This window comes from Dreissena polymorpha, chromosome 12 (genome assembly GCF_020536995.1).
Source record: "Dreissena polymorpha isolate Duluth1 chromosome 12, UMN_Dpol_1.0, whole genome shotgun sequence".
Classification (NCBI taxonomy): Eukaryota; Metazoa; Mollusca; class Bivalvia; order Myida; family Dreissenidae; genus Dreissena; species Dreissena polymorpha.
The window spans coordinates 8,309,291-8,330,075 of NC_068366.1; the positions used below are offsets into that span (position 1 = coordinate 8,309,291).

Here is a 20,785-nt window from a genome sequence, read left to right on the forward strand (position 1 = left end):
GTACCTAGCTGATGACATTAGTGGAAAGCAGTTTATCTGTATTTTACAACATGACTTCTGAGAAATCAGTGACTTCCAGGAAAGACTGGATGACAACCAGGAATACATTGGTGACAACTGGAGAGACAGTGGACATCCAGGAGAGACTGGAATTGGGCATCAAGGGCCGGCACCCCAAGATAATGACTCCGTAAGGAGTAACCCACAGAACAGCTACAACAAGACATACAAAAAGATACCCCCAGGGTCTTCCGAGAGGGGGGGTGGAAGAGAGATCCAATAGGACGGACACAACGGAATCGACACGGCTAGTACAACGGACATTGACAGGTGAGGCCTATACAGAGACAGCTCAGTGTGTTTGCGGGAAAATCTGTAAGAATGCCAGGGGTCTCAAGATACACCGGTCTAGGAAGGGTTGTCAGCCTGATCCGGAGCAGAGACAGTGCACAGACTTGTCTGGTGAGACACAGGAGGACCACAGCCAGGAAGAACACCACAGTGCTGAGGATCTCCACGAATCTGAGGTGGAACAGGTTGATAAGCCTACAAGACCAGAACATGATCTTGGTAGCCAGGGCAGTCGTACAGATGACAGACTAGAGCGCATCAAATGGCCAGCTATGAACGAGAAACAGTGGAAGGAGTTTGATCAGGATGTAGATGGCATCGTGGAACAGGTGTTACTTGGAACAGTAGAAAGGAAACTGCGGAGTATGTGTAGACTGATATATGCAGTCGGGAAGGAAAGATTTGGGGTGACACCATCGGAAAGGAAGCAGACTACAGTCGCCAAGAACAGACGGCAGATAGAAATAGAGAAGTTGAGGAAGGACCTTCGCAACTTGGGGAACCAGTACAGACAGGCATCAGAGCTAGAGAAAATTGGTCTACAGGAACTACGAGACCACACCAGACGCAGACTTCAAGACCTGAGGAAAGCGGAAAGGATACGAAAAGCCAGAAGGGAGAAGGCCAGACAAAGATCACGATTTCTTTCCAATCCCTATGGTTTTAGCAAGGAAATCCTTGAAGAGAAGAAAGCGGGACAGCTGAATTGTTCTAAAGAGGAGGTTGAAGAGCATCTGAAGAACACGCACTCTGATCAGGCGAGACATATGCGGATGGAGGGACATGAACGCATAGCCCCAGTACCCATGCCCATTGTTGCATTTACTGAGGGAGAACCAACCCTCAAGGAGGTCCAATATATAATCAAGAAGGCTAGATCCAAGTCAGCACCAGGCCCAAATGGAATACCTTACAAGGTGTACAAGTCATGCCCAAAACTGCTGAGACGGTTGTGGAAACTATTGAAGGTGGTCTGGCGTAAAGGAGATGTACCTGTGGAGTGGCAGCGAGCAGAAGGCATCTTCGTCCCAAAGGAGGAGGTTTCCAAGGATATTGGACAGTTCCGGACAATATCATTGTTGAATGTGGAGGGCAAGATCTTCATGTCAGTGGTTGCCAGGCGTCTTACAACATTCATGACCAGTAATGGGTACATTGACACATCAGCACAAAAGGGAGGTGTTCCAGGATTCTCTGGCTGCATTGAACACACATGCGCTATTAGCCAGTTAATCAGGGAAGCTAAGATCAACAAGACAGATCTCACAGTTGTATGGCTGGATCTAGCAAATGCGTATGGCACGGTACCCCACCGGGTAATAGAGTTTGCTCTGAAACACCACCATGTACCAGAACATATTCAGAGCATTGTCAGAAGCTACTACAGAAACATCAACATGCGCTTCACAACAAAGAACTTTACAACATCCTGGATACAGCTTCAGAAGGGGATTGTAACCGGCTGCACAGTGTCAGTAGTACTGTTCATCGCCGCTATGAATCTCATCATCAAAGCCGGAGACAGGGAGTCAATGGGACCGAAGACCCAGACAGATATCAGACTTCCACCACAGAGGGGATTTATGGATGATCTGACTATCACAACAGAGTCCCACATACAAGCTCGATGGATCCTATCAGCCCTTGAAGATGTTGTGTCATGTGCTAGAATGGCCTTCAAACCAAGGAAGTCAAGATTTCTTATCTTGAGAAGAGGTAGAGTCTGGCAGAAGACAACACTCAGGGTACAGGGCGAGGATATCCCATCACTTATTGACAACCCCGTAAGTGCTTGGGTAAATGGTTTGACACCACACTGGGTGATAGCAGAAATAACACAGAGCGCATCAGGCAGCAACTGAGGAATGGGCTTGCAAAGATAGAGGGAACAGGCCTACCAGGGAAGTTCAAGGCATGGCTTTTCCAGCATGGCCTCCTGCCCCGTCTTCTGTGGCCACTAATGTTGTATGAGATCCCAACATCGACGGTTGATAGCTTGGAAAGCATGATAAACAAGAGCCTGAGACGATGGTTCGGACTTCCATCATGTATGACAAGTATTAGACTCTACAACAGAACCGGAATGTTTCAGCTCCCTCTTTCATCAATTGTAGAGGAGTACAAAGTTAGTAAGGCAAGGCTCGTGTTGACCCTACGAGACTCTAGTGACATGAGCATTAGAAATGCAGGGATAGAGGTCAGAACTGGAAGAAGATGGTCAGCATCGAATGCAGTTGAGCAGGCAGAGAGTCGACTGAGACATCAAGACATAGTGGGAACAAGTTGTCAAGGTAGACAGGGACTCGGCTTGAACACTAGACAACCGTGGAGTTCAGCCACAACAGTCCAAAGAAGAGAACTTGTTCAGAGCGAAATCCGAAAGGAAGAAGAAGAGATAAGAAAGGTGAAAGCAGTCCAGATGGGGAGCCAGGGAAGCTGGACAAAGTGGCAGACAACAGGGAGGAAACTGTCATGGACTGATATCTGGAAGTACCAGTTTTTTCAACTGCAGTTCCTGATCCGGGCAGTTTATGATGTCTTGCCAACACCGGCGAATCTCCAGAGATGGGGGCTGATAGAAACAGCAGAATGCACCCTATGTGGAGGAAGAGCTACCCTGGACCACATCTTGTCCTCGTGTAAGGAAGCACTTGCCCAGGGGAGATACCGCTGGAGACATGAACAGGTACTCCGAGAGGTAGCGGATACACTTGAGAGACACAAGAAGAAGGCACGAGTACATGCAGGGGCAAAGCACATCAACTTTGTACCAGCAGGGACAGTAATGAAGGGTACAAAGGGAGGACATCCGAGTATCCTAGACGGCACAAATGACTGGGAACTACGGGCAGATCTAATGAAACAGCTGCAGTTTCCAGACATTGTCCACACTACCCTACGCCCAGACATTGTGATGGTCTCCGGAAAGACAAAGAAGATCATACTGGTAGAGCTGACTGTCCCGTGGGAAGAAAGATGTACTCAGGCACATGAGAGAAAGAAGGCCAAGTACGAAGATCTCGTCCAGGAATGTAGAGAGGCCGGGTGGAGAGCATGGAACTACCCGATTGAAGTGGGATGCAGAGGGTTTCCTGCACCATCGCTGGGAAAGATGTTCCAGGATAGGGGAATAGAGGGACAGGCGAGAAAGCTGGCCATTAAGAAGGTATCACAGGCAGCAGAAAGAAGCTCCAGCTGGCTGTGGCTAAGGAGGAACGCCAGTAGCTGGAAGCCATCCACTAATGGGTAGTGTCTGATCAACACTGCCGCCCGCCACTTAGAGCTTGTCCTAGGTTTAAAAGGGCGAAACAAGCAATGACAAGTGGTACCTAGCTGATGACATTAGTGGAAAGCAGTTTATCTGTATTTTACAACATGACTTCTGAGGAATCAGTGACTTCCAGGAAAGACTGGATGACAACCAGGAATAGATTGGTGACAACTTGAGAGACAGTGGACATCCAGGAGAGACTGGAATTGGGCATCAAGGGCCGGCACCCCAAGATGATGACTCCGTAAGGAGTAACCCACAGAACAGCTACAACAAGACATACAAAAAGATACCCCCAGGGTCTTCCGAGAGGGGGGGGTGGAAGAGAGATCCAATAGGACGGACACAACGGAATCGACACGGCTAGTACAACGGACATTGACAGGTGAGGCCTATACAGAGACAGCTCAGTGTGTTTGCGGGAAAATCTGTAAGAATGCCAGGGGTCTCAAGATACACCGGTCTAGGAAGGGTTGTCAGCCTGATCCGGAGCAGAGACAGTGCACAGACTTGTCTGGTGAGACACAGGAGGACCACAGCCAGGAAGAACACCACAGTTCTGAGGATCTCCACGAATCTGAGGTGGAACAGGTGGATAAGCCTACAAGACCAGAACATGATCTTGGTAGCCAGGGCAGTCGTACAGATGACAGACTAGAGCGCATCAAATGGCCAGCTATGAACGAGAAACAGTGGAAGGAGTTTGATGAGGATGTAGATGGCATCGTGGAACAGGTGTTACTTGGAACAGTAGAAAGGAAACTGCGGAGTATGTGTAGACTGATATATGCAGTCGGGAAGGAAAGATTTGGGGTGACACCATCGGAAAGGAAGCAGACTACAGTCGCCAAGAACAGACGGCAGATAGAAATAGAGAAGTTGAGGAAGGACCTTCGCAACTTAGTACCAGTACAGACAGGCATCAGAGCTAGAGAAAATTGGTCTACATGAACTACGAGACCACACCAGACGCAGACTTCAAGACCTGAGGAAAGCGGAAAGGATACGAAAAGCAAGAAGGGAGAAGGCCAGACAAAGATCACGATTTCTTTCCAATCCCTATGGTTTTAGCAAGGAAATCCTTGAAGAGAAGAAAGCGGGACAGCTGAATTGTTCTAAAGAGGAGGTTGAAGAGCATCTGAAGAACACGCACTCTGATCAGGCGAGACATATGCGGATGGAGGGACATGAACGCATAGCCCCAGTACCCATGCCCATTGTTGCATTTACTGAGGGAGAAACAACCCTCAAGGAGGTCCAAGATATAATCAAGAAGGCTAGATCCAAGTCAGCACCAGGCCCAAATGGAATACCTTACAAGGTGTACAAGTCATGCCCAAAACTGCTGAGACGGTTGTGGAAACTATTGAAGGTGGTCTGGCGTAAAGGAGATGTACCTGTGGAGTGGCAGCGAGCAGAAGGCATCTTCGTCCCAAAGGAGGAGGTTTCCAAGGATATTGGACAGTTCCGGACAATATCATTGTTGAATGTGGAGGGCAAGATCTTCATGTCAGTCGTTGCCAGGCGTCTTACAACTTTCATGACCAGTAATGGGTACATTGACACATCAGCACAGAAGGGAGGTGTTCCAGGATTCTCTGGCTGCATTGAACACACATGCGCTATTAGCCAGTTAATCAGGGAAGCTAAGATCAACAAGACAGATCTCACAGTTGTATGGCTGGATCTAGCAAATGCGTATGGCACGGTACCCCACCAGGTAATAGAGTTTGCTCTGAAACACCACCATGTACCAGAACATATTCAGAGCATTGTCAGAAGCCACTACAGAAACATCAACATGCGCTTCACAACAAAGAACTTTACAACATCCTGGATACAGCTTCAGAAGGGGATTGTAACCGGCTGCACAGTGTCAGTAGTACTGTTCATCGCCGCTATGAATCTCATCATCAAAGCCGGAGACAGGGAGTCAAGGGGACCGAAGACCCAGACAGATATCAGACTTCCACTACAGAGGGGATTTATGGATGATCTGACTATCACAACAGAGTCACACATACAAGCTCGATGGATCCTATCAGCCCTTGAAGATGTTGTGTCATGGGCTAGAATGGCCTTCAAACCAAGGAAGTCAAGATTTCTTATCTTGAGAAGAGGTAGAGTCTGGCAGAAGACAACACTCAGGGTACAGGGCGAGGATATCCCATCACTTATTGACAACCCCGTCAAGTGCTTGGGTAAATGGTTTGACACCACACTGGGTGATAGCAGAAATAACACAGAGCGCATCAGGCAGCAACTGAGGAATGGGCTTGCAAAGATAGAGGGAACAGGCCTACCAGGGAAGTTCAAGGCATGGCTTTTCCAGCATGGCCTCCTGCCCCGTCGTCTGTGGCCACTAATGTTGTATGAGATCCCAACATCGACGGTTGATAGCTTGGAAAGCATGATAAACAAGAGCCTGAGACGATGGTTCGCATGGAACTTTCCTCAACCATATCTGAAAGAACTTCTGTAAGAGTGGCACAAATGCTGACAGCATCATCAACAACCAAAACATATCTACAAGATATAACAACGCCAACTCCCTGTGGGACAGGCCATGGTGGGAAACTTGGACATAGCTTTCCTGTCACAATCACATAAATATTGCCATCAGAGTCCAAAATTTTGCGAAAGAAGCTCGACAATGTGCCGCGAGCATGGTCTACAGGTAAGCCTGCAATATCGGACAGTTTTAACTGCCTCATTTCATCTGTGGACATGTCATGCAAAAACATATTAAATTTAGAAATGTCAGCAGTCCACACCAGACAAGCATTTTTATCTTTCAGATTGGTATACTCCCGGTCAACATTAAAGTACGTGTCTGTAACAGGTGGTATGATTTTAAAAACATGGTTTCCCTTAATCACTGAATTGTCATTTTGAGTGTCGTTGATGGACTGGTGGTTGTGACTGTATCGGGAAACCTTGATGTTGATTGAGAAGAGGTAGACAGACCGTTGGTGGCTACTGACCCTAGAAGCCTCCATGTTGATGGAGCAGCATTGGACGGACTGATGGCGGCTACCGAACAATAAGCCTCATCCCAGCCTTCCCGAAACAGACAAATACTTATACTGTTAATGATCAACAATTATAACTTTGTAAAATATCATTTAAACCACAGCACTTGTCAGCCGTGTGCAAGGACAAATAACTCAGGAATGTTTAGTGATGAAAAGAGTCCTTTACATCTAGAATTCATGTTGACTGTAAATTTGAAGTTCAATTTAATCTTTTTAGATATATACACATGAGCCATTTATCAAAGTTCAAATTCAAAAGCTGTTAAGAGAATAAAGTTCACAATGTTGCCATCTAAACTATACGAAATGCATAACCCTAATAAACAGGTAAGTTGAGAAGCTTGAGCTGTATAGAGAATAGCTTTAACATTGTTTACAAGGATTAAGATTTGATGTTTAACAATAACAGTGAGAATAACATTTATTGTAAATAACAAAGTAATGGATAAATGGTTTCTGCAAAATACACTAACAATATGAATTCTTATTATCTGCTTGTTTTCATTTACATTTCTTTACACACAATCCGGACAAATGAATGGTTCATCTTCATTCACAAGGCCAGAGATACAGTCTGCACGAAGCCACCCATCAAATTGGTCACACTGCGTCCACATTTGTTCAGCACCTGACTGCATGTCTTCCTCCAAGGTTACTAAGCAACCTCGCCAATACTCATTTGATTGGCTACTGTTTGCTTTTCCAAGACTAGAATGTCCTGTAATGTTCTTTGTCTTTGGCTGTTTTCCCTTTGAGCTTATCTGTTTATGTTCCATTGAAGTAAGAATGTCTTACAGAGAATTTATCAATATTCTTCTTACAGATTTTATGGAAGCATGAGCGATTGGAAGGACCAATGCTTCACTTAACGCTGGGGAAATCAGACCTGATGTGGAAGGAAGATTCAATGAACATTTTTCAGCAGCTGACTCAGTTGTCTCCATAAGTGCAGTGTCTGCAAGCAACGCCAAACCTGAAATCTGTCTTGTATCGTCCACTCTTGTGTTACTAGATGGATGTGCTTAGGCATGTATTTTGGCGTAAACATCATAGCATGATGATTCATCCTGTATGTCATATGATTCCTCAAGTCGTCTTTTGTATTTGATACGCACTGGAGTACACAGTGAGTCTTCAAACAATTGAAATGCATTTCTTGCTTTTGATGTATCTGAAGTGCTTGACTGTTGCACAGTAACTGTACTTTGATTTGCCTGTTGCACAAGAACTATACTTTGATGTGACTCATCAGTTGTATTACTGATGAAAGGTTTTTCCAGGCTACAACAGATCACTCGTGATTTTGTTGCTATCCACAGGATAAATACCCGCTGACTTGAAGGCATTCTATCTTCACATGTTCATTCTATTTCAGACACCCACTGCTAAACAATGACCTGATGTGTTACGCTATTTAACCTGCGTAGTGTCACAATAACACTTTTTCAACTAGTCCTGCTTAAAGACGATAAAAAACGGAAGATTGGCTTGTAGGAAATGTAACGGAGATGACAGGAGTGGATATATATTAGCATTTCGTCATACGGGCATCTAAGACTAAAATGCAGTCCTTGTCGTATGAGTCGTTTTGTCTGATCATATGTCATATATTCACAAAATCTACCCAAAATAACTAGTCTTAAATAGATCGTGTATATCCAATACAGACGCTGCGTATTTAGACTTACATTTAACTAATAATAATAATTTGATTAAAACTAGTTTATTCGAAAAACGGGACGACTTTACCTTTGAAATTGTGAATGTTCCGTTCCTAGATGGCAACATCCCTAAAGGACTTTCCTATGGTATTTACATTTCGCAGTTGGTACGTTATGCCAGAGTATGTTCATGTATTAAAGATTTTAATGATCGTAATCTAATATTAACAAAAATTGCTAAAACAAGGCTTTTTGTACCATAACCTAAGAAGTAAATTCGCTAAATTTTACTCTAAGTATGGTGATTTAATTTCAAAATATAATGTTTCTTTAAAATGGCATTTAAATAATGGAATCTCCCATCCATCATTTTATGGAGATGTTTTGAAGCGTGTCCGCAAATTAAAATATGTTAAACCAAATGTTCTTATTAAACTTTTCAATTTGATTAACTTGTTTTTATCTAAAGGATACGATGCTTATGTACTTAAAAACACGTGTTTGATGGTTTTCGATTCACTATATCTTTCTTCTCTTAAAATTTGGAATCATTAGTGATATAATAGGCATTTTTCACTATTGAACAAAATTGTGTCTTTGTGTCGTATGCACAAATCTGCATGAAAACTACATTTGGACTCACATCGTACATCAAATCATTTCTGTCGTCAGTTGTCAAAACACCTATATACTGTTTGATTCCAATAATGTCGCTTTAATGGAATTACCATTTTTATATATTTAATTCATAATATTTAATCAACTAGACTTGTTTTATTAGTAGTACAATTTTGCATTAGCCCCCCATTAATAGTTTTATTATTACTTTACAGTACTGCCCCTGGATTTTGTTCACGTCATTGTGTCTTCGCTTGTCAATTACGTCATAACTCTTTCTCTGTTCCTGGGTACATGAATTTTTTGACTTCATACGATCAACTTTCCAGTTGTAATCTACATGCATAGGTCATTGGGTTTATAACGTTTAATTTTATTTATATTTTCTCTCTGATAGGCGTTTCATTTTTTATTTAAAGTAACATTACTACTCAAAATCAACGACAATTTTGTACAATTGTTCGTAAAATAAACATAAACAATTAAAAATCAATGTTCCTTATGGCAATTGCCGAAATTTCAACGCCAGATGTTGTCTGATAAAATAGATGTTTGTAGATACAAAATGCTCGTTTTTATTATTGTTTTGCATATCTATTCATACGACACATGAACACTAACATGGTGTTCGTGTGTCGTATGAAAAGATATATTCGCGGGAATTAATTGTGGCCACAAATAAATAACAACGACCATTTTGTATCTACAAAAATCTATGTAATCATACCACATCTAGCGTTGAAATTTTGGATATTGCTACAAGGAACACTGATTGTTAAAGTGTTAACTTTATTTTACGAAATACTAAACGAAATTTTCATTGATTTTGAGCGTTATAGAGACTTTAATTATTATTAATTTAATGTTTAGCAGTCACATAAACAACCAAGCAATGTAATATGGAATTGTTACACCCATTATTGCTGCTTCTTCCTGTTTTTGCGCGATGATTATCTGAAATATGAACTTAATGACGCTATATTCTTAAATCTTTTTCTATAAAGAAGGAATGTAGTTTACACTTGTTTGTAGTTTCATTTTATCGTTCGTCAAAAAGTTGTAACTCTGTTGCTCAGGTATCTTCAATACCATTGAGTAATTAAATTGTAATTAAATTGAATGCGTTTTAATTCCCTTTTATTATTGTTCAATTTGAGTTACAATGCTATGACGTTAAATTTTATTTACACTTAAATGTATTATGAATAATGCTTGGCCAAGTGTGAGCTTGAGCGCTCTATAACCGGTTTAAACCCCGAATGCTTTGCATTGGCCGTTCCAAGGCGGTGACCCCAGTTTTATTGATATTTTGTGTTTATGTTTGTTTGTATTGTGCTGTATTGTGCTGTTTTGTACTGTTTGGGCAATCGGTCACTTGCCTTAAATAAAGGACCAACTAATTGTTTTTAATGCGAATTCAATACTGCTCCAGCAGCTGGAGTTTCACTTCTTTATATGTCATCATATACATGTATGCAAGGGTACCGGAAATTGAATGTGTATAAACCACTAAATCGTGATCGATAATAATTGAGTAGGTTCCGAAGTCGTGTCAGCACATAGGAAAATAGCTAACATAGCTAATTTATTTAATTGCCTCTTAATTCAAATGGTTGTAACTCTCTAACTTTTGTTTATATTTATTATGCATTAATTTAATTCCAATCATATTGAATTATTGCCGTTTGAATATCATGGCTATGAGGAAATAAATATTAACATCTCTTGATAGTTAATCTTCAGTTATCCTATATCTCATTTGTAAACTGCAGCGAGAAAAAATCTTACCAATATGTATATTTTTTATATAGAAACATAATGTTTTCCTTGTTTCTGAAATTCTATGTTTTAATCCTTAAACATTAATAGGAGTTACAATAGCATAATATATCCTTTTCTCAGTAACAGCACTTATCATCATTTTAAGATATATATCGTGTACATAATTATTGTTTAAATATTTGTGTTAATTTGAAAACTTTGAGATTTACGCGAAGAGAACTATTTACTTACCAAACAAAATAACGGGTATGACAATAAGAATATGTTAAGAATAAAGTACATGTTTTTATCTTTAAATGCTCATACAAATGATCCCAACACCTCAAATACGAATAAGCACAAACACGCCCGAAATCAGTCCTCAAGTTTAAATTCTAGTGTTTATGAGACTTTTAAATAATTTTAAAATTCATGTACACATGTACAAACCACCCGCTCCTATTCAACTCGAGCGGAAAGTATGTCAACATACTGATGCTGGGTACCCGAAGAGTAGGTAAAATAGGTAAGATAGTGTATGGTGCCTGTGTTCTAAAATGTGCAGTCGGCTTATATTAATTTGTATTATTACAACTCCAATCTAAATTAATCCCTGGGTCCATCCTTGACATATATGCTCCAACTGAGAGTAGGAGTATGTCAAATGTAATTTAGTATTATAAAACAAAATAATGACAAAATCAGTAAACAGATTAATAGTATGCATGCGTGTCAATTTATATCAACGTAATATTCAATTAAAAACAGATGTACATCATCCTATAACATATATTGGTATATTACCAGAGTGAAAGGTTTTTGGCAAAACAAGCACAGAACGCAATCAATTAATGAGCGACATGCTCTGTTTTCAATGGAAGAGTGGTATACTCAGTATTGATGTCCGGTTTGAATCTACACATAACTCATGTAACGAAGCGTTATGTCTAAAACCCCAAAACACCTGCGTTTACACCAATGTTGGTATACATTAATGTAGCGTCTAAAAATCAAATTGCCTCTCTTACTCCCAATCAGACTGATCTATATTCTCATAGAAAATATCTCCAATACCGTTGTTTAACGTAATATCAACAACGTTAAAAGAAGACGCAAACCTGAAAACAGCAGGGTCAAATATTGTTTCTCATATGTTTAAAAATATGGGAAAAATGAGTCTCCAGAACGATTATCAGGCGAGAAATACATTTCCTCGATTCATTTATGTACGAAAATGACCGAATTTCTTTCAATATGAGACACTATATACAATACGATAATTAATATTCTAGAATTATTGAAGCAGGGATCACCGGATTCAAAGCAGTAAAAAGCAATATTGGGTTCGAAACGGTCGAAAAGCTTGAAACAAACTCAAGCTTTGGAAAGCTATAATTGTTTAATAGCCCAGCAAATGTTATTTAAACGCTCAATATTATGGTATTTTAATTAGAAAATGACAAGACCAAGTTTAAAATGTATTTTTGTAACATGATAACATCAAATAAATGACATTTTGCCCATCTGTGCAGATATTCTTATAAAGAAATAATTTTTGTTTTTTTGTAAGAAAATACGTTTTGATTGATCTTTGCGTTTCGTCCAATCAATCATTTTCAAATATTGATTGCATCCCTTGCTAAATTATTGCTAAATTATTGCGAAAATACATACGACGTAAGGGCGAACGTTGCATGCAACATGTACTATGCCTTAGCACAAAGACTTTTATAAATGAGATATATAGAACGTTTTGTGGTGGTTAGACAGCACACACAACCACTAATAGCATGTGATAAAGATGCATGCAAGTAAACATCGATTACGTACCAACATAAAAAACCACATAATGAAAAACTAGATGAGACTAAATTTACCCACAACATAATTGGTAATGATTGTATAGTACCTCTATCTCAGCTGAATGCATGGAACCGAACGCTATCGAATATTACAATAAATGCATAATATCATCTTTTATTAATGATTAATTAAATACAGATCTTGTTTATCATTACGCAATTACAATGAATGTTTTCAAACACACTTATAAAGATGATCTCCGTTTTAGATTATGCTATAAATATTCAGTTTACTGCTTCAGGATTTTATTTGATCGAACCCAGATTTAAAATTCACCATTTTCGGTGTACTTGGTTACATACATAATAATTATTGGATATGAAATGTGCTTCGAGTTCATTCACACCAACTACATAATTGATCACTTATGTCAATATATGAATCTTTATAAAAACGCGTTTGAAATTGATAATATCTTGCTCATGGGATGATTCTTGTGGAAAACTACGACCCGTATGCTCAAACAAATGCTTTTTCGTCCTTTTGGCAAGAAATAGTACACTTATATTGGAGTAGACAATCTGGATAGAAAAAAAAATGTTCAAAACGAGTTCCATGTTTTACGTCAGAAGCATTCCACAAATAATGGCAGCTACTGTATCTAAGGTTGACCACTTATCAAATTAATTTCAACCAATTAATAGTGCAGGTGCTAACACCAGAGAACTATTATAGTTTATTTGAACATCGGAGAAGATGAAAAGTGCATATACTGTTTTACGATTGTAATAACCATTTCTATTCTATAATCTGCTGTGTAACGCTAGCGAAGATAGTTTTCTTGACTGAGATGTAATTGTAGAGCACTTAACATGGTTAAGATACTACGAGTGTCCTTATCGGCAATACAATGAACAATAAGTTATTGTTTGAATTTAAAACAAAACAATATCATTTATATAAAATCGCAAACACAACGGTTTACCAGCACTACCATTACATGTATATACATTATACATTCTATAATATTTCAACACAAATGACAAGGTGTTGGGTAGCTGGGACCAACGAGTAATGAAATATTGACTATCAGGGCTGGTAAATCACACTTCTCTTGTTGTTGTTTTTAAATCGAATTACTCTTATTTATCTCACAAAGAGCTTTACTTCGAAGTTGTGGATGCGATTTCAGATATTCTGTATACTCAACTGATTGGTTAACTTTAATACCGCTTCCTAAAAATAATTTATATTGACACATTTTAAGATGTGTAAATAAACATTATTATTACCATGAATTAGGATATACTCCCGTCTAGTTGTAAAAATGTAACATTATACCTGTCAAAAATATAAGATATTTATTTTACAAGAAACTGTATTTCAACCCATAGACTTATGTCAAAAGTGCTTACCGTTTCATTTGGTCGGAAAATATATGACAAGATCGAAATAACACTTTAATTTCGTATTGCTAAATCCTTCTTCCAAATGCGATCTTTATTTGTTGAATTAACAACTGTCTGGTCTATTTATGTTGAAGTTTAACCTAATTGAGGACAATGATTTTAAGCTCAGAAATAATATTTAGATAGAGACGTTTATTTTCCAAGCTGTAACAAAGCCTAAAGTTGGAATAACGGGAAATCACATTTACGCGTCAAAACGATGCTTATTGTTTAGTTTGCATTGGTAGTTTAAATTGTAAAGGAATATATTTAAAACAAAATCATTCCTTACGCATTCAGAAGTTTAAACAAATTAAGTGTGCTAATTTTTACTTAAATCGAGTGTGCTCATGCCTTACCAATCATAAACAGATGTTGTTACGCATTATGCTGACTTAATGTGCTCGAGTATTGTTCGAGACGAGATTCCTCTTAATACAGATTAGAAAAGTCTACAATTATGGTTTCAGAACTAAAATTCGCCCCATTGAAACATTTACCTACACTTTCATAAATTTCTGGCATTTTACGACAATGGCGATCGCCAGCGGTAGTACATATTGTCAAAAACCATAATTAAAATATGTAATTTGTTTGTAACAAAATAAAAATGTAGTAAATGTTAGTTAACATTTACGCATAAAAAAAACATAATATTATGACGTCTTAAATGTTGATTCATGTTTAAATTTGGGTAAATATATCCGAACACTTGCAGAACAATTGCCGATTTGTTTATATTACTGTTATAATTGTTAAGGTTATCACTAAGTCAGGATACTTTGTACTATTTAACACGGTCCATTAGACAACATTAAACAATATTCTCATAGTCTTAAGACTATGCATAAAGCGTATTCTATCCCAATAAATGATCTTAAGCTGAGCTGAGTCTTATGTCTAGTAACAACTCTAAATTATTTGTTTCTTTTGTAAAATAAATACATTACAAGGGAGAACAGCAACACTAGAAGCAGTACTTATTAAACAACGTAAGTTTGTTCGTGTATTTAAGTGTTTTCCTTATTCTAAAGAGTGGATCGGTGAACACGGACTCAAATCTGGTCTTGTCCTTTAACAAAATATATGAAGTATGCAAACGTTATGCCAATGAACAATACACACATTTCAATGTCATTTTGCGTGTCAGGAACATCATACCCTGGAGTAATTAAATTATTTTCATTATTACCACTTCTTCACTAAACACCACAAAATTAAATTAAAATAATTAAAAATCATTGTTCCTTATGGCAATTGCCGAGATTTCAACACCAGATGTGGTCTGGTAAAATAGATTTGTGTGGATACAAAATGCTTGTTTTTATTATGGTTTTAATATGGTACCATTTTAGTGTTCGTGTGTTGTATGAATATATATTTTCGCAGGAAATTTGCATGGAATTCATTGTGTCCACAAATGAATAAAAACGAGAATTTTGTATATACAAAAATCTATGTAACCATACCACATCGAGCGTTGAAATTGTGGCTATTGCTATAAGGAACACTGATTGTTTAGGTTTTAATTTTATTTTACGAAATACTTAACGAAATTTTCGTTGATTTTGAGCGTTATAGAGACTTTAATATTTAAGCTCTGACTGTTCATTAATGTGACCAAACGATTCATTTGCGAGTATAAATCTGAGCCAGGTACATACTTTGTGGTTTATAATATGCTATAACAAACATTATGATAACACGGTCAATCATTTTAACTTGATGACGTCTATTTGTTTGAGAACAAACCATGCAACTGCATATATTAATATTTACTTAATGTCATCTAAGAGTGGCGTCGCTAAACAAGCAAATCTACTAATAATATGTCTTTACTCTTCAGCTTACCTGTTATGAACGCTCAATCGCGAGGGAATTTCAATTATGTTTGTCAACCAATAGCTTAAAAAGTGGAACACTTCAAACATTTTTTTGTGTTCAAATCCAATTGGTAAATTTCAGTCAGAAGTGCAGACGAATTTGATTTCGATTCCATGCAAATTTGTCTTCGGTGATCGTCATATTATTCAAAAATATGTTAACTAAATCCATGCCTACACGAATTATATATGGGTATACCGACAACTTAATACGATTTTGTCATCAGTTACGTTCATGCTATTGCCTATTTAGCTAAAATTGGTGTTATATTTCTCTATAAAAATGTGCGACAAAAAACTAAAAGGCTTACTTCTATTTCGTATAAATTTTTATATCGCAAATAGTAAACATCTTACCATGCATATCATAGACACCGTCGGAAATGTAAACTTCGCTCGAGAATATATTAACTAAATATGCACTTATAAAGTGTTCTATAAGTAACATCGAAATGTATTTACTAATATGGATTGAAAGTAACCAAATCTGGTTGCTTTTGATGCGAATTTCTACGTTAGTAATGTTAGGAAAATAAAGGGAAATATATGCAGTGACGTCAAATCAAGGGATACACATTACCTGTAGAAGTGCGTGCTAGATTCGGCAAAAGGACACAAACAACAAAACCACACGCTAGCTTTGGACCGCACTACAATCTGCCTTCATAATTTACTAATCATTGAACTGTATTTCTCTAATTTAAAACATTTTACAATGTATATGCAATAAACATGAATATACTAAAGAAACGAAACGAAGTTGAAATATGTACTTATCCAGACATATGAAATAAATGTGTTTGAGTTATTTTGATATTCGCATATCGTTGGCAATTCTTAGTTGCTGATGTGTATTGCAATTATGGCTGAGAGTGAGCTTCGTAGACCGTTCCATTCCGATACACCCAGTTTTTGTTCCATACTTTTGCAAAATTTATTACTTTGGTAAAACCCAGATGTGGCAGCCACGTTAAGATCCACAAACATTTTTAAACCTCGCCCAGCGAGCATTGAGAACTAGAACGTCTACCTTGTATTACAGACCTATCTATAGACAATTGTTTGATACATTTGTGCTTGTCATTAATGTGACAATGTAATGTAAATCCTGTGGTTTATCTTCAATTAATTACTGTAATTATATTCAAGAGATTAATTTAAATAATTGTATATCTGAATTCAATACTTACTGTGAATTATTGATACAAGCAGCATCGTATACGGTTAAAAATACTAGGTAAAGTACTTATGATATATGGAAGATAACTATTTGAAGTTAAGTAACAACATGAGAAATATTATTTCTTGAAATCAGAGCTTCTTTTACAATTTGGCTAATTTAATAAGTTCACATCTATTCGTTGTATTCAGCAAACGGTGGAATTTATAAAAAGAAACCCTAATATAATAACATTTCTTTAGATAATTTCTTCTAATAACAATGTATAAAGGACATTCACAAACACATTGAAACTCATCTTGACATCTAATTCGTTACTACAAAGGCAATAGCGTTCGTTTCGTGGTACACTTTGACCAGCAAATCTTCATCAAACAACTTGTAAATTACATGTATAAATTTCATTTGCAGATAATAATGCGACAGACAAGTGTATATAAATATGTCCTTATTTGTATTGTCAATTTTAAGCTTCTTCTTTGTATAACTGTGTAAATAAGAATGATTGATCTGTAGTTCTGACATGAGAACGTCATGAACATTTGCAATATTGTTGTATGGTTTCAATGTATATTTCAATGTTATTTGTTCTAAGTTGTATTTCATTTATATATGTATATTAAATTGCAACGCATATATACATTCAAATAGCAAATGTATAGTATTACAATATCCGAACGGTTTATTAAGAATGTCATGCGTTCCATACAAGTCAAACGTAGTTATATATAATATTCAAGGTGTTTTCACCACAACAAATTTTAAACATGGATGCTCTTTTATAACACAATTATTCAATTTTAATTGCAAAGAAGCTTTGGATCGTAAACAGGTGTTCCTTGCTCAGTTACCCATGTTGTTGTGCAATATAAGATACAATTTCTTTTGACATTGAAAAACACACATTCTGAGTAATTATATATTAATTAAACATGAAACTCGTGATAAATGTTTCAACGTTACAATTTAGACATTTTGGCTCGTTTTATAGTACAAAACAACTATTAATGACATTTACAGACAAAAAATAATGAATACTTAGCATAACATGTCGATAATTCTTCGTAATACTTGTAAATGTGAATGAGATTTTAAAGTTGAACAAGCTACCAATTTAAAGACAACTACGTCACTCTTTACGCCATTTGTTTTTTTCAGATTTTACGAACTACACATAAAATCTAAACATGTCTTTCAATAGACTGCCGTGATTTCACAACTGGTTCAGATGCCTAAATAAAGTATTTCGTTAAATTCACATAATAATCATCTAAATGGAATTATATAATGTACATGAATACATCGTTATTAAATGTCTATTACATTTAGCAGTCAAATTTAAATTGTATTAAAGTAAAGGTACAACAAAGTTGCCTAATTTGCTTTTTCGAATTATTTCAAATACAATAATTATATGAAAACATAGACACGTTGCAACAATTATGAGTTTCTCCGATAATGTATTTTGAATTGTATCATTCTAAGAGAGCAATCATTGATTGATTTTGTTTATTTAAAATAGTAAATTACATCTGATTTCGTTATATTATATGTTGTATAGTAAAACAAATTTATTGAACAATACACATCGCTTATTCAGTTCAATCTAGTCTGGAACAATTTAATAGTGAACAAGGACACGTAATTTACAACACGAGTCGAGCATTTGTCAAATACACTCTGATTAATTGTTTGCCCAAGTGGTGTCTTAAGAAAAATCGTTTTCTTTAAGTCGTATGTTAGAAACATTCGTGAGGAAAAGTGTATACATTTAAAGAAGAAAAATAAATGCCACTGGCAAAGAACTTGTTTTGCAAACAAACAAGAGATTCTATAAACAAATGGCATATACAGTATACAAACGGCATGAATCGTTGAATTTGAAAAAAGCATCATAATAATATTAATAAATAATAATATAGAATAGCATGTTTAGGAAAAGATAAGATATTGTAATATAAAAGCATTATTGTAACAAGAACAGAGCCACTCTCGATGCTATTTACTTACGTAATTCTTTTTATGCGATTACTTGTACACTGTGTGAGACTAGTATGTACCTTATGAAGATGGTTACCATAGATTAAAGTTAAGTGATAAGGACAATGATGCTAAGTGCAGTTTATATCCAACACTTGTTTATATGTCTAAATCATCCGTCTATTAATTAAAGCATATATTGTATGGGCTCTCGCTAAAAACGAAAATAAGACCTTTCATCGCTTCATAATTGAAATTCAAACACAAATTAAAGTGTACATCATACATTTTTATTGTGATTGGGCTGGTTTAGTTACTCTTGGGAAAGCGACGAATAAAACCAATACTCTTTGCTATGAGTGACTCTCTGGATATTTAAATGATACAACTCGTGACCTGAACTACATTGTTTCCCAACTGTTGTCAAATTCAAACGCAACAAATCTTGTGTTAAAACCTAAACGTTCTTAATGGCACTGTAATTAAATATGACCCGTTGAGAAACTGTATAAGTACTTAGAAATCGCCATATAAACCACAGCAATTTTTGTTTTGAATGACAACGCTGTCGAATGGTCTGGTGTATGTCTCCAGAAAACAGAATGCACTTATAAAAAAGTATGCATACGTTTTTGTGAAAACAATATTAAAAATAAAATTAAGTAACAATCGATTCACTTAAGCTCGATTTCTAATAAAATAAACTTCAAACAACACTTTATATCGATAGTTCCAAAACGGACTCATTATTTGTAGTTTCATGTATATCGCAACTTCTCATCGTTGCTTAACCACAACCCCACCTCAATCATTTAGGCTCTGCGGTATTGTTTCAATAAGCAACACGCGTCTCCAATCTTGACATCAATTAACAGACAGGAAACAGCGAGTACTTCAGGAACCCAGTCCGCTAAGCACGATTGAATGGTTCAATTATGTAGTTCTTACTTTTCGTGCGATAAGTTATGCAGCTGAATAATAGAACGCCTATCGAATAGGACAGACGCTGTAAATGCAAACATACTGCATTTAAAAGCATGTTAAATACATATTCAAGTTGTTCTTGATTCTGCAAGTGTCAGTACATCGTATTTGACGTTTTAAACATATACAAGTTACAATCGTTAGGGGTATGGACACTTATATAAAATTGATATATACTTTAAAATAATATCCTTAGTTCTGTTGATTAAAATATATCAAGTGAAGTGGGTCAATTGTTGATTATTCGTTTCATTTTTGTTTTAATAAGGACAATGTCTGCTTCTCTCTGTATTTTCATCTTAAGATAATTGGGAACAAAAACAAATGTGGTATGCATTATTTAATTGTCATGTTTGATATAAATGTTTTCATTAACATAAGTTTGAAATTCAGAACAACATTGTATATTTCAGTATATTGTATGCAATAATGCCAAGCAGAACCGAATTTATTAGCCAACTGCCTCATATGGCAAAGCTCCTTTTTATGCAGTTTGTACCTAAAATAATGTTTATCTTAACATTAAGATTATTACATGCAAACTAAATCCTGTAAAATCATGGGGAATGATTATATTTCGGCATTAACGAACGCGTAAAATAAATTCGCATCATTTGTTTACTTCAAGGTGAGTGTTTAACAAGTTTAAATGTGAATTTATAGGAACATTATGTACATTTTTGAGACAACAGTCTTCTTCATTAGATTGTTTTAAATGACTTAGCTTATTGATTACATAATCTTTCTCTCGGTGCTTTTGAAAAAAAAACAAGATAATTGCACACTATAAACGCACGATAAAATAAATAC

The 20,785-nt window shown here is 36.7% G+C and overlaps 1 protein-coding gene across 1 annotated transcript; it reads left to right on the forward strand.

Annotated features, from left to right (window-relative positions):
* Positions 1-50: 50 nt before the first annotated feature.
* On the forward strand, positions 51-6,104 carry LOC127853862 (uncharacterized). The gene is made up of 3 exons (XM_052388662.1): positions 51-190; positions 236-1,202; positions 4,878-6,104. The coding sequence occupies exons 1-3, from the start codon at positions 51-53 to the stop codon at positions 6,102-6,104; spliced, it is 2,334 nt and encodes a 777-aa protein (XP_052244622.1).
* Positions 6,105-20,785: the final 14,681 nt, after the last annotated feature.

What these genes read in the sequence shown, in the direction of transcription:
- LOC127853862 (XM_052388662.1), top strand. Translation starts at nt 51, where the DNA reads ATGACTTCTGAGAAATCAGTGACTTCCAGGAAAGACTGGATGACAACC. An exon ending in CACCCCAAGATAATGACTCC is followed by an intron (nt 191 to 235) that starts GTAAGGAGTAAC and finishes ACATACAAAAAG; the next exon opens with ATACCCCCAGGGTCTTCCGA. An exon ending in GAGAACCAACCCTCAAGGAG is followed by an intron (nt 1,203 to 4,877) that starts GTCCAATATATA and finishes ACCCTCAAGGAG; the next exon opens with GTCCAAGATATAATCAAGAA.